This window comes from Microcaecilia unicolor, chromosome 5 (assembly GCF_901765095.1).
Source record: "Microcaecilia unicolor chromosome 5, aMicUni1.1, whole genome shotgun sequence".
Classification (NCBI taxonomy): domain Eukaryota; kingdom Metazoa; phylum Chordata; class Amphibia; order Gymnophiona; family Siphonopidae; genus Microcaecilia; species Microcaecilia unicolor.
Window position 1 is genome coordinate 108,312,477 of NC_044035.1, and position 14,153 is coordinate 108,326,629.

Below are 14,153 nucleotides of genomic sequence, written 5' to 3' on the forward strand. Positions count from 1 at the left end.
TGGAGGGTATGTTTGAGAGGGATCAATATTGAGGGCTTAAGATCAGGTTCTTGATTGGAGGAAGGAACTGGATGGGAGGGTCTGAAGGGCACTCATGTGCAGTTTCTTTTTTCAGTGAAGAGCAGCAGCCCCCACCACCGGACTGGAGTGCATTTAATTCTTCTTCTTGAAGCAGTGTTGAATACAGCCACACTGTTGGCGATTGTGACAGCTAGCATGTGGCATCAATTCAGCTAGCATGTGTCACAGCTGGACACTCCTCTCCTCCACATATCATGCCCATTATACAGTCCTACTCACATCAAGCAGCTAGCATGTTTTTTTGTTGTTGTTGTTTTTCTTTTACCATACTGACTTGTTTAGCATTTAGTATCCATCAACACACATCTGTGCTAATGTCTACTATGTAATAAAACCCATGCTAGCTACTTAGCCCATCTTAGTACCTAACGGTCCCCTATATGAGAATACTTTTAAAGATACTGGGCCCAATATTCAGCTGGTGGCGATCAGTGTTTTGCTGACCGCCACTAGTGTTAAACCCAGAAATTCAATGCCAAACTATGTCCTGGCACTGAATTTCCAGGTTTCCAGAACAGGCTAACACATAGCCAGTTAAGTAGGGTATTCAGCACTTAAGTGGCTATGGGTTACTGCATAAAAGGGCCTGGCAGTAGTTCTTCCCTTCCCCCTCCCCCCCCCCCCCCCCCCCCCCCCCCCCCAGAGCATGCCATTTCCGGCACTACAAAAATATTTTCTATTTTTGTACTGCTTATCCTTACCCGGCAAAATCATGCAGGGTTACCGCCAAGATAGCGTGGGAGCCCTTACTGCCACCTCAGTGGGAGGAAGTAAGTGTTCCTCCCAAAATGGCCGCATGGCAAGTGGTTCACTTACCATATGGCCATTTCTTTTTGTGCTTTTCTTTTACCTGCTGCGGTAAAAGGAGGCTTCAGTACGCATCAAAAACAAGCGCTGATGCTAGTACTTGCTCCCTTTTACTTCAGCGTAGTAAAAGGACCCCCCAAATAGGACTGACTTCTATGATGTCCTATTCATGTGGTAAACCTGGCCAATTAAGTGCTGAATATCATCAGTTTAGCCAGCCAAATGCCGACTCCTCCCACGGAATGCCCCTAAATTTACCAGTTTTTAGTTTGGTGCTAACTGGTTATTTTCAGCAGCACTAACCAGTTAAGTGTCACAGAAATTAGTAGTTAGCCAAGAAAGGCGATTTAACCAGCGGTTAAATCCCTTTGAATATTGACTCTATAACTGATGGCACTGTATTCTTCAGAATAGAATAGACAGATTAATGCATTTTCTAATTTATCTTTTACTGGTCCATTAGATTGTATTAAAAGTAAAATGTTTAACACCTATTTCCTAGCACAGAAAGTATTCTGCTTATATACCCAAAAAGGCAGTTTTGGACACTTTGTATAAATGTTTAAGATTTGTGAAAGCTTTTCTTTCAAACTAGCGTACAGAGCATATAGAAAATCATTAAATATAAAACAATTCTACGACTTAATCCCCACTAGCATAGACATTCAGAAACTACAGAAATCACTTTAAAATCATTCAAAAATTCCCCCATTTAAGAAAATAAAATTAATCCAAAAAATGCAATTATTAGAAAAAAAAATTACTGGGTGATGTTTTTGAATTTTATTTTTTGTTTCTTCAGCCCAGTATTAAATTATTAACTCTGCTGTAAGAGGATTTAGATAAGTTGGTAATACCTGAGTTTATGTAATTTATTTTTACTAGGTAATTACTGTGCTGGATTATTTCCTGGTGGCAAGGTATTGTGGGGCATCTTATTAAGCATACAGCCAGTACACACTGATGAACAATTTTGCTGAACTAGGCATGCAATTTAGAAAGCAATAATGCACAAATCCAATTTAGTAGCACAATGGCTACAGCAGCACGTCAGCACATGTAACTATCATAGTGCACAAATTCAATTGGGACTCCCCTTTTGCAACAGTACGGGCCAAGATTAAATATATTTTTCTCAATTTAACAAGTTGCTGACCATAAATAAAAATCAGTCTCTAAATTATTATTTTCTTTTTTTTTTTTTAACATAACAGGTAACAAGTGGGAACAACATCTTGTTCTCTGTCGAGAGCTGAATGTAAGTGAAGCTGTAGCCAGGAAGCAGAGGAAAAAGAACGGTGCCGTAACGGCTTTGGCTATATCCAGGTACTGGCACAAAGCTCTGTCTGGCACCGGAGCCCAGCAGAGAGCAGAGGATCACCCTCAGTGATTAGAAATACTTGTTCTCAGTTTGTTTTGTTTTGTTTTCTGCCTGGCTGGTATCTATGAATGTAGCCACATCTAGCTGACCAAGAACCTCAGGGGTCCTTTTACAAAGGCATGCTTAAAAATGGCTCACGGTAGTATAAGCGCAGGTTTTGGCTGCACGCTGATCCATTTTTTAGCGCGCCTGTAAAAAATGCCTTTTTAAAATTTTTTGCCAAAAATGGACGTGCAGCAAAATGAAAATTGCCGCACATCCATTTTGGGTCTGAGAACCTTACCACCAGCCATTGACCTAGCGGTAAAGACTCACACGGTAACCGGGCGGAAATGACCTACGCGCGTCAAATGCCACTTGGCGTGCGTCCGTTATGCGCATCTGAAACTAAAAAATATTTTTCGGGCGTGTGCCAAAAATGAAATTACCGCAAGATCCACACGGCAGTCGGGCGGAAACTCCATTTTGGTGCGCATTGGGTGCGTGTAGACGCTTACACGGCTTAGTAACAGGGTCTGAGTTCATTGGTGAAACATGTAGGACAAAATGTATAAACATCTTTGCCATAAACATAAATTAAGAACAGTAGTGTATTATTTTTTTTGAGTGGCAAGATGTCAAATCTCTGTAGCTGCTCTGTTATCATTCAGAAATGTAGAAACAAATACAGTTCAAACCCTGAGGAAGAAAAAAATATGACCGAAAGATATAACCACCAACCTCAGGCTAAGCAAAAGGAACCAAGATAAATAAAAGGCATACAGAGTCCCAAAGGCTAATTGAAAACTTTTGTAGATTTTCTTTTTGTTTGTTAAATGTCCCCATCTCAAGCAAACAAAATAACCCATAAGTCGCACACTGCCAGTAGAGGGAGAGGAAGTGGCTTAGTGGTTAGAGCAATGGGTCAAAAACCAGGGAAACCAGTGTTCAATACCCACTTCTGGTACTGGCTTCTTTGTGACCTTGGGCAAGTCACAATATTTTATTACCTCAGGAGTCCAGGTACCCCCTAATTGTATAACTGGGCACTGTCATTTAATTACCACTTGTGCTCCTGAGCGTACAGAATACCAACACTTTCACAGACAGGGCCGGTCTTAGGGCGAGGCGACCGAGGCGACCGCATAGGGCCTTGCGCTCAAGGGGGCCCCGTGCAGCACGCCTGAAGTCGCCCGGCCCCGACCGCCCAAGCTCCAGTCCCCCCCCCCCTTCTGAATTTTAAAAGTTACCTCGACATTGGGTTAAAGTGGCCGGCAGGTAGCAGCAGCAGTGAAAAGCACGCGAGCTGCTCGGCGGCGCTTCGGGAGTCTTCCTTTCCCTCGAGGGATTTTACAATCTGCTTTTATTTTGTAATCTGTTTTTTTTTTCTGGCTTTCTTTGAGCAGCGTTCTGTTGTACTGTCTTTGCGATGTATAAAATGTATGGTTTTTGAGCATTCTTTCCCTTGGAGCTGGGTGGGAAGGAGGGAGGTGGCCTTGGAGCTGGGTGGGAGGCCTTGCAGCTGGGTGGGTGGGAGGGAGAGCGCGAGACCGGCTTTGGAGCTGGGTGGAAGGCCTTGGAGCTGGGTTGAAGGCCTTGGAGCTGGTGGGTGGGAGGGAGGGAGAGAGAGAGAGAGAGAGACCGGCCTTGGATCTGGGAGGGAGGGGGGCCTTGGAGCTGGGAGGGAGGGAGGGAGCTGGGGAGCCTTGGGATTGGCCCGGGAGCTAGGGTGGGGGTGGAGCTAGGGTGGGGTGGGGCTAGGATGGGGCCCCCATCAAATTGGTCTGCATAGGGCCCCGCACTTGCTAAGACCGGCCCTGTTCACAGATAATCATACACTTACGCACTAAGGGCTAGATGCTGTAAAAAAATGCACCTAGGCATGTTCTCTAAAATATGCCTAAATTTAATAGAATAGGCTTAAATTTCTGTGCAGTATTAAATAACGCCGAATGCCTCTCCACATGACCAAATGTGGTCATGCCATGTAGGCCATGTTAAATTAGGTTATGAGTAAATTAGGCACAGAGCAGGTGTATTCTATAATATTGCCCAGAGGACCCTTTATAGAATGGCATTTACTGTGAATTTCTTCTGGCACATCCAACAACAGAAACAAATAGACAGGAAACACCCCTACAGCGTATCAAAATAGCAGCAGTAAGAGTTGGGGATGACAGACAGTAGTCTTTATGGATTGAAGCACCAAACAGAAGCATCCGACATGGGGCCGTGTTTTAGCGGACAAACCCGCCTGCTTCAGGGTTCACAAAACTCCATACATGAAGCACATATGAAACATGTGGATTAGACCTTCTAATTACCATATATAGAACATATAAGATAAATAAAATTTTAGCGATAATAATTAAGAATAACATAAAAAATATGATGTGGAAAGCATGATTGATATGTACCATAAATTACAAAATATATAAAAACATTAGTATCTAAAACAATCTGCGTCTTAAAAAAAAACATATGACCAAAAGACTCTTTAATAAAATACGTCTGTTTACTAAGCCACACTAGCAGCTTCCATGCGGCATTGCTGACAAAGCCCATTCAAAGTGAATGGGCTGTGTCGGCAGTAGCACACAGCCAGCCACGCTAGTGGCTTAGTAAACCCCAGCGATAATGTCAAGAGTGTACATTTACATCTCATGTATTCATGTTTTTTGTACACACATCAGACCGTATTGAGTCCTTCTGTTTGGTGCTTCAATCAATAAAGACTACTTTGAAATTTATTGTGTGGTTGGAAGTCAGTGTGTTATCCCCTACTCTAACTGCCTATATTTGAGCACCATTTACTGCATCTGGCCCATAATGTGTCAGTGCAGGGGGGGGGTGTTCACATGGGTAGAGCAGAGGAGGATTATGGGTAGTTCCGCCAGTTACAGAGTACTTAAAGGTCTGTGGGCTGTTGAAACTGCGGGTGCCTAAATATTAGGTTATGTTTGTATTCTAAAAGTACCTGCATATAATACAGTTAAAATTGCTTTGATTGAACCATAGAAAGGTGGTATATTAAATCTCTATAAACAAAAAAGCAACACTGGGCCTTCAAGACAGAGATAATAGCCATCCTTTATTGTGAAAATGACCAGACAGCACAAGCGCCTGCCTCAGGGGTCAAATTATATCTTCACGGTGTGTAAGCAGGGATTTTCAAACAATCCTGATAGATTACCAGCTTGCTCAATGAACGTTCAGCGGTAGCTGGTAATCTATCAGGATTGTTTGAAAATCCCTGCTTACACACCATGAAGATATAATTTGACCCCTGAGGCAGGCGCTTGTGCGCCGAAACACAGCCTGTGTCAGGTCATTTTCACACTAAAGGACGGCTATTATCTCTGTCTTGAAGGCCCAGTGTTGCTTTTTTGTTTGTACTGTATGCTTGTATGCTGTAATACCCTCTCTTTTGTGATCGCATATTAAATCTCTATACCATATAAGAGTCTGGGAGGCCAATATTCAACCCATGGGAGGCAGCCCACTTAAGTGCTGCGATCGGCACTGACCCCGGATATTCAGTGCTGAACCATTTCAGGTGACCGGCATTGAATATCAGGGAGTTTTTTGCTGGCTAAAACTTAACCGGCTATGCCAATATTCAGCACTGGCTAAAGATAGGACTTCCATTTAAGTGGTTCCATTTGGCCGCTAAACTTAGCCAGCACTTCAGTATTCACAGATAACCGGTTATGTCACGTGATATAACCAGTTAGCCGCTAAGCTTTAACCGGTAGTATTCAGCGGAGATAACCAGCTATCTCCTGCTGAATATTAGCTGTTAGCTGGCTAAATAGTGCTGAATATCGGCCTGTGCTGTTATAGAATAGTTTTCACTGCGCAGCATCAGAGCATCTAAACAAAGGGGTCTACATATAGAATTGTCTCCTAGATTATAAGCTCTGCAAGACATGGCATATTATACCCGGGTGCTTAACCCTTTCATGTCCATAATATTTCTGTGTCCATAAACGCTAACTTATTTTAGGTGCCATATGGCAACAAGGGAAATGAAAGGGTTAACAGTACTGCATACTTCTAGTAGCACTATAAAAAAAATACAATTACTATTGCTTACTGCGTTTTAGTTCCTGCAAATCCAGTATTTATGGTCACATCCTCTATGCCCTGCCCTATGTAGCTAATTCCTTATCTTTTAACAGTAGGGACTGAAGCTTAGATCAGCCCAAGAGTAAAGATGAAGAGAGTCAAATCTGAGCTCTTTTAATCACAACCAGTCATGTTCTTTTTGTGGTTGGCAGTTTTCTCCTTAAGAATGCCAGCCCTATAAAGACTGCCTAGCAAAGAGCAAGATACAGCTCCCTCAGCTATATCTCATTGCTATAATGAGTCAAATCAGCAGGTGGCACCCTAAGTACAATGTCAAAAACAACAGTTCTCCCAGGGGCTGTGAGAATAACCTCTCTCTCCAGCAGTACCAGAAATAGGAAGATTCCAGCTTCAAACCACACCCAGTCGTCTGCATGGTGGCAGGAACTCTTGTCAGAGTGCTACTAGTTCTTAATGTTCACACCTTGCCAGGACCCTCTAAATGGCCACGTGGGTGCATTCTGTGTTGGCACTCTTTTAGTCTACTGTAGAAAGATTAATTGTTCTTTTGCAAAGCTCAGTTACCCATTTAGTAATATAAATGAAACAAATCAAATGGCAGTCAAATTGGCAGTAGCTGGAGAATGACAAGTACAACAGGTGTTTTAAACTTTACTGTATTTTCCAGTCCAGAGGCCTGCTCTTCATCTAATCTCAACTTGCAAAAAAAGTTTCCATCTGAAGATAGGTTTGGATTGCTTCTCTGGCAACAGAGGAAATGCTCACTGCCAGCTAGTCCTGAGAAGTATAGCTACATGCAGTGAACCCTAGAGTGGAAAACCCAAGTTTAGAAATACAGATCTCGTGGTCTGCTCTAAAGATGAGGACTGAGGGGGAGGATGAACAACAATTTTCTGTCAACAAAGAAGCTTCCTAAAGCTTTAGCAAGGCAAATAATGCACTTGTGTATCAAGACAGCTGTATTGAAAACAAATTCATTGAACATGATTTAGGTCATATTTTAAAACCATCCAGCACACATTTTTAACATAATACATCTCAAATTTGTATGCAGGTTGTTACAGATTTTAAGTCAGTTGGCTTAGACTCACATGGTTTGCTAGATGGAGAGTAGGAAAATGTCTTGTTATCTAAGGAGTTCTTTTATAAAGACACGCTAGCGTTTTTAGCGTACGCTAAAAATAAGCATGCGCTAAGACACCCATATATTCTTATGGGCGTCTCTAGTGTTTAGCGAGAGCTAAAAACGTTGGTGCACCTTTGAAAAAGACCGGTTTAATAAATCGTAATAAATAAATAAAACTCTTGCATAACCTTCTATTTTTGATAGCAATTCATACCACTTGGCAAGTTAGCACCTGACTCATCAGCTATTCTAGGCCAGACCTATAAAATGAATCAATGATAAGAAACAGGGATGATTTGGTTTTAACAAGATGCATCATGACAACTCAAATTTAATAGACGTTATATTGAAAGAGTGACAGAAATATGATTGATTTAATTCAAATTGCTTTACTCATACTTGGGTCAATTCATTGAGCTTTACTCCTCTTCCTTAAAAGAATTCTCCTCCATATGGCATCAGAAGCTCTTGCTAGTTCTGACAGCTGGAGAAATCTCTTCTGAGATGATCCCTTGCCAACAATATTTGGGGCCAGTGTAGTAATCCATACTGTAGAGCAGTGTGCTGAAACTCAGGGCATGATATCTTAATGCACGCAAATATTTTTTTGTGTCAAATACTGTAGCCTGAAATGTATACAAATAATTTGTGCACACCAGCCACTAGAGAAACACGTGAATGCTGGCAATCATTAGTAGTGAGATTAATCTTTAGCACCCCTTCCCCCCCCAAAAAAAGTGTCAGCAGCTGAAGTTGCGTGCATACATTATACCATAATTTTATAAACTTGCCCACAAAGTTGTATTGCAAGTTATAGAATAGTGTCAGTTATACGCATAACTTATTGTTAAATTAGCTGCTAATTGGTTTTGACAAACATTAATTGGCTGTAATTAGTATTAATTAGCACTGATTGACAGTTACACACACATAATTGCACTAAATTGGTATTCTATAAATTGTATCTGCAAAATCCATAGCGTTCAACTATAAGGAGAGGGCATTAACCTGGGAGGGGCATGGGTGAGTCAGGGGCATGCCTAGCACATATTTTGATTTGATTTATTAATTTGATATATCACTAAATAAAATAGAGTGTGCAGTTTATAGAATACTGTCAGAGGCTGACGGAAACTATTGATTTCAGTTTTGGCCAAAACCAAAACTGCCACCAAAACTGACTGAATACTGTCAGCCAAAACTGAAACTGTAGCCGAAATGCATTCACCTAGTTTCAGCCGAAGCAGAAATGGAAACCTCAAGTTTGGTTATGCGAATGTCCTTAATTCGCATGGGCGCCATCTCATGGAAATAATATGAATATGAGTACCAGAAGTACCAACCAAATACTGAATGTGATCCAAGAAGAGAGTAAGGATTTGAATACTGATATTGCAGTTCTCCTGGGGACAAATGACCTGACCAACAATAGCAAGTTTGAAGCACAGACAGCGTTTCAGAAGCTTGGGGAGGGACTCAAGCCTTTGGTTCGGAGTTCAGACTGCAACTTTTTCTGAAATTATCCCTAACTATGGGAAGGGAGAGGAAAGACTACCTAAAACAGAGAAGTTCAATAAATGGTTTGAAGCTTGGTGTAAAGGAGAAGGTTTCAGACACATAGGAGAATGGGGCAGTATGTGGAAAAACAACAGGCTGTATTTTAATGATGAGCTACATCTTTCTGTGACAGGAAAAGGATCCTTGGGGATAAATTCAGATGGTATGTTTCTAGATATTTAAACTATAGGGTTGGGGTGGCAATAGGGAGCAAGGCAATTCAGAAGGTCACCACCAGCAAAAACATGACAGCAGTGGGGAAGGTAATAATGTTAATATAGAAAAACATCTAAACTCACCTAACACATGGAAAACACTGAGCACAAATGCTCATAGTCTAAGTAAAAGGGTTCAAGATTTGCAAGCCCTGTTGTTTGAGGAAGACTTGGATATTGCTGCTATTACAGAAACATGGTTCAATCATTCTCATAAATGGGATGCAACCATACTGGATTATAATATTTTTAGGAAGGATAGAGAGGGTCAAAGAGGTGGAGAAATGCTGTTGTTTGTATGTGAAAAATAATATCAGAACGGCTGAAATGCAGGGGACCTGGGGAAAGGAAAACACTGCATGTATCATTCTGGAAAAAGAAGATGGCACCTGTATCCACGTGGGTGTTATCTACAGACCTCCAGCACAAATGTTGGAGCTGGACAAAGATCTGATCGAAGATATCAGTAAGCTTGGAATGAAAGGGGAGGCACTGTTGCTGGGAGATTTCAACTTGCCTGATGTGGATTGGAACGTTCCGTCAGCAGAATCAGAAAGATGCAGAGAGATTGTGGATGCCTGTAAAAGTGCTTTTCTCAGAGAAATGGTGGCCAAACCCATGAGGGAAGGGTCAATGCTGATCTAGTGCTCACAAATGAAGGTAGTGTTTCCAACGTCCGAGTGGGTGCCAACCTAGGCAATAATGATCATCACACAATATGGTTTGATATAAGAGCGAAAGCCAAGTGCAGGCACACAAAACTCAAAGAACTGGATTTCAGATGCACTGATTTTGATAAAATAAGGGAATACTTGAAGAAGACATTGAAGAAGAGGTAGACATTGGAGAAGTAGAAGCGCAGTGGTACAAGCTAAAAACTGTTATAAATATAAAAACAAGAGAAACAGGAAGCCTATATGGTTCTCCAAACAAGTGGCTGAAATAATAAGGGCAAAAGAGGTTGCGTTCAGAAATACAGAAGAATGCAACAAGAGTATCACAGAAAAGATTACTGGCATAAACTCAAAGAAGCAAAAAGGGAAATATGACTGGAAAAAGCACAGGCAGAAGAAAAAATGGCTGCAAAGAACAGACTATAAAAAAACTCCAAACAGACCAGAATACCGCAGCCAGACTCATATTTGGAAAAACTAAATATGAAAGTGCAAAACCCCTAAGAGAGAAACTTCACTGGCTCCCACTCAAGGAACGCATTGCGTTCAAGATATGCACGATTGTACACAAAATCATTCACGCAGATGCCCCAATCTACATGCTAAACCTTGTGGACCTGCCTCCCAGAAACGCCATAAGATCAGCCCACAAATTCCTCAATCTGCACTTCCCCAGCTGTAAAGGACTAAAATACAAGCTGACACACACCACCACCTTCTCTTACATGAGCACGCAGTTGTGGAATGCACTACCTACAACCCTGAAAACCATTGACGAAATAACTAACTTTCGCAAATCTCTGAAGACACATCTCTTCAACAAGGCCTACAAAGAGAACCCATAACCTTACAAAACTACCTCACCAATCTACCCAGTTATCAAAGCCCACCTTCTATACTATCCTACCTAACACCTTCCTTCTCTCTTCCCTTACTTAATCGTTGTACATTACTAATTGTATCTGATATCCTAGAATGACTATGTCATACTAAAACTCTGTAAACCACATTGAGCCTGCAAATAGGTGGGAAAATGTGGGATACAAATGCAATAAATAAATAAATAAATAAATAAATAAATAAATAAAGATGTAAAGAGTGGTGACAAGACGTTTTTCAGATATATTGGGGAAAGGAGAAAAACTAGAAATGGAATTGATAGATTGAAAGATGCTGAGAATAGCTATGTGGAGAGTGATGAGGATAAAGCAAACATGCTAAACAAATATTTATTTTGTGTTCATGAAAGAAAATCTTGTAGAAGGTCCGAAGTCAGCTGCTGAGGGTATATCTGGGAATGGAGTGGATATTGTGCCGTTTATGGAAGAAAGCACTTATAAACAACTGGAAAATCTGAAACTAGACAAAGCTATGGGGCTGGATGGGATACAGAGGGAAATCAGAGAAATCCTGGTGGGATCTCTTAAGGATTTATGTAATAGATCTTTAGCGATGGGAGAGGTTCACGGGATTAGCAATGAGTGGATGTGGTCCCTCTTCACAAAAGCGGAAATAAGGAAGAAGTGGGAAACTACAGGCTTGTAAGCCTCACGTTGGTGGTAGGAAAAATAATGGAGTCTCTGCTGAAGGAAGATAGTTAACTTTCTATAATCTAGTGTATTGTAGGAGCCAAGGCAACATAAAAGGAGCCTAGCACTTTACCAAAGGAAAATTCTGCCAAACAAATCTGATTGATTTCTTTGACTAGGTGACCAAAGAACTGGATGAAGGACGTGCGCTAGATGTAATCTATTTGTATTTCAGCAAAGCCTTTGATACAGCTTCTCACAGAAGACTGCTGAATAAACCGAGAGGGCTAAACTTAGGGCCCAAAGTGGTGAACTGGATTGGAAACTGGTTGACCGAAAGGAGGTAGAGGGCACTGATAAATGGAATCCACTCAAAGGAAATGAAGGTGAATAATGGAGTGCCTCAGGAGTTAGTACTGGGGCCGATTCTGTTTAATATATTTGTGAGAGACATTGCTGAAGGGTTAGAGGGAAAAGTTTGCCTTTTCTGCAGATGACACGAAGATAGCCAATAGAGTAGATACACTGGAGGGAATAGAAACCATGAGAAGAGATTTCTGAAAATGAGAAGAAGGTCAAAGGTCTAAGAAGTACAGAGTGATGCACTTGGGGTGCAGAAATCCAAAGGAGGTGTACCAGATAGAAGGAGCGGGACCTTGGGGTGATGATGTCCAAGGATCTCAAGGTAGAGAGTTGCATGGGGACAGAAATCCAACCCATCCCTGCTAGAATCCAACCCATCCCCGCCCGTCCCCATGGGGAATCTAACCCGTCCTTGTGGGAATCTAACCCATCCCCACCTGTCCCCACCACAAGTAATCTCCTCCATCCCAGCCCCTGGCCCACCGAGCCCCTGCCGCACTGCAGTCACCTTGCTCCCCACCCCCCAAGAAAGAGATCTGCATGAAATATTTATTTTTATTATTTTGACTTATGAAAACCACTTGTTCCTGAAACATGCTCAAAACAGGATAATCAATTTGTACAAAAGAGATGAGGTGAAGATGTGATTCCATGTGCCCCAATAAAAGGAGAGTTTAATTTTAGTTCCAATCTTTAAAACACCAGGCTTCCCAAGGCAGATTACAGCAACAGTTAAGATGAATCCATCAGTAAACAGGATATCCTCACTGAAATTTAGCCATGTATTAGGATTTGGATTTATTATTTTTAATCCGCCTTTGTCCAAGGTGGCTTGTACAGAACAGTGTAGAAAAATAAGCTCAAAACTCATTGCCTCCACTGCATGCAAATCTATCTCATGAATATTTATTGTAGGTATCCTGAAAAACTGACTTGCTGGGGTGCCTCCAGGACCAGGTTTGGGAACCAGTATTCTAGAGGAAAGGAGAGACAGGGGTGATATAATATTTGAAAGGTATTAATTTACAAACAAAGCTTTCCCAGAGATGGGATGGTGGTGGAACTAGAGGACATGAATTGAGGTTGCGGTGAGGCCAACTCAGGAGTAATGTCAGGAAGTATTTTTTTCATGGAGAGGGTGATAGATACCTGGAATGGTGGAGTTGAAAACAGTGTTGGAATTCAAAAACGCATGGGATAAAGACAAAGGAATCCTTTATAGATGGCGTGGAATCAAACAAGCTTAGTGATGATTAAATGGCAACACCAGTAATTGGGAAGCGAAGCCAATGCTGGCTAGACTTCTATGATCTGTGCCCTGATCATGGCTGGACAGATTCAGCTTCCATAACTAGAGAAAAAGGCCAGTGACAGGCAGAATTTTATGGTCTATGTACTGAAAATGGCAAGGAGAAATCAAGACCGAGAATACATATCATACCTTATCTAAGAGTTTATCTTGTTGGACAGACTGGATGGACTGTACTGTCTTTATCTGCCATCATCTACTATGAGAAAGCACCCATGCAGAATCAAGGACCAGCCTTTGCAGCAGCAATTGCAAAATATGGCCCATGTTGTCTAAGGGTCCCTAGTGTGAGGTTTGAATTGCCCCAATTAAGATAAGTTAAACTTTTAAATGTCTTTAAATGATTATTTTAAATTAGTTATAAATATAAAAGCAAAATAAAATTTAAAAAATTGAGTTGGTTAAATAAAAGTTGAGATTTAGACCAATGATGGTATTAGTGACTTATGGATTGTGGATAATTATGTGAAACAAGTCACCACTGAGGCCTTTAGTGAAAGGAATGTTATGTAGAGTAGATGTCATAGAAGTTATTTATGCTGCACACAGCGCCAGCTTGAGCTTCTTTTGTGATCTACATTTATGTGATTTGCATGTAGACATTTCTGGGCGTGTATTTTAAGAAGAATAGCCATCTGGGTCAGGCCAATGGTCCATCTAGCCCAGTATCCTGCTTCCAACAATGACCAATCCAGGTCACAAATACCTGGCAGAAAGCCAATTAGTAGCAACATTTTATACAATCAATCCCAGGGCAAGCAGTGGCTTCCCCCATGGCCATCTCAGTAACAGACTATGGTCTTTTGCTCCAGGAACTTGTCCAAACCTTTTTTAAACCTAGATACACTGACTGCCATTACCACATCCTCTGGCAGAGAGTTCCAGACCTTAACTACTCTTTGTGTAAAAAAATAGTTCCTCCTATTTGTTTTAAAAGTATTTCCATATAGTTTCATTGTGTGTCCCTTGGTCCTTGTACTTTTCGAAAGAGTGAAAAATCGATTCACTTTTAACCGTTCTACACCACTCAGGATTTTGTAGAC

The 14,153-nt window shown here is 41.3% G+C and overlaps 1 protein-coding gene across 1 annotated transcript in view; it reads left to right on the plus strand.

Moving 5' to 3' along the window:
* Positions 1–14,153, plus strand: part of WDFY4 (WDFY family member 4) — a 593,767-nt gene that overhangs the window by 577,287 nt on the left and 2,327 nt on the right. Inside the window, exon 62 of the mRNA XM_030203170.1 lies at positions 2,103–2,214. Within this exon, the coding sequence (XP_030059030.1) occupies positions 2,103–2,214 (112 nt within the window). The remainder of the gene's footprint in view (positions 1–2,102; positions 2,215–14,153) is intronic.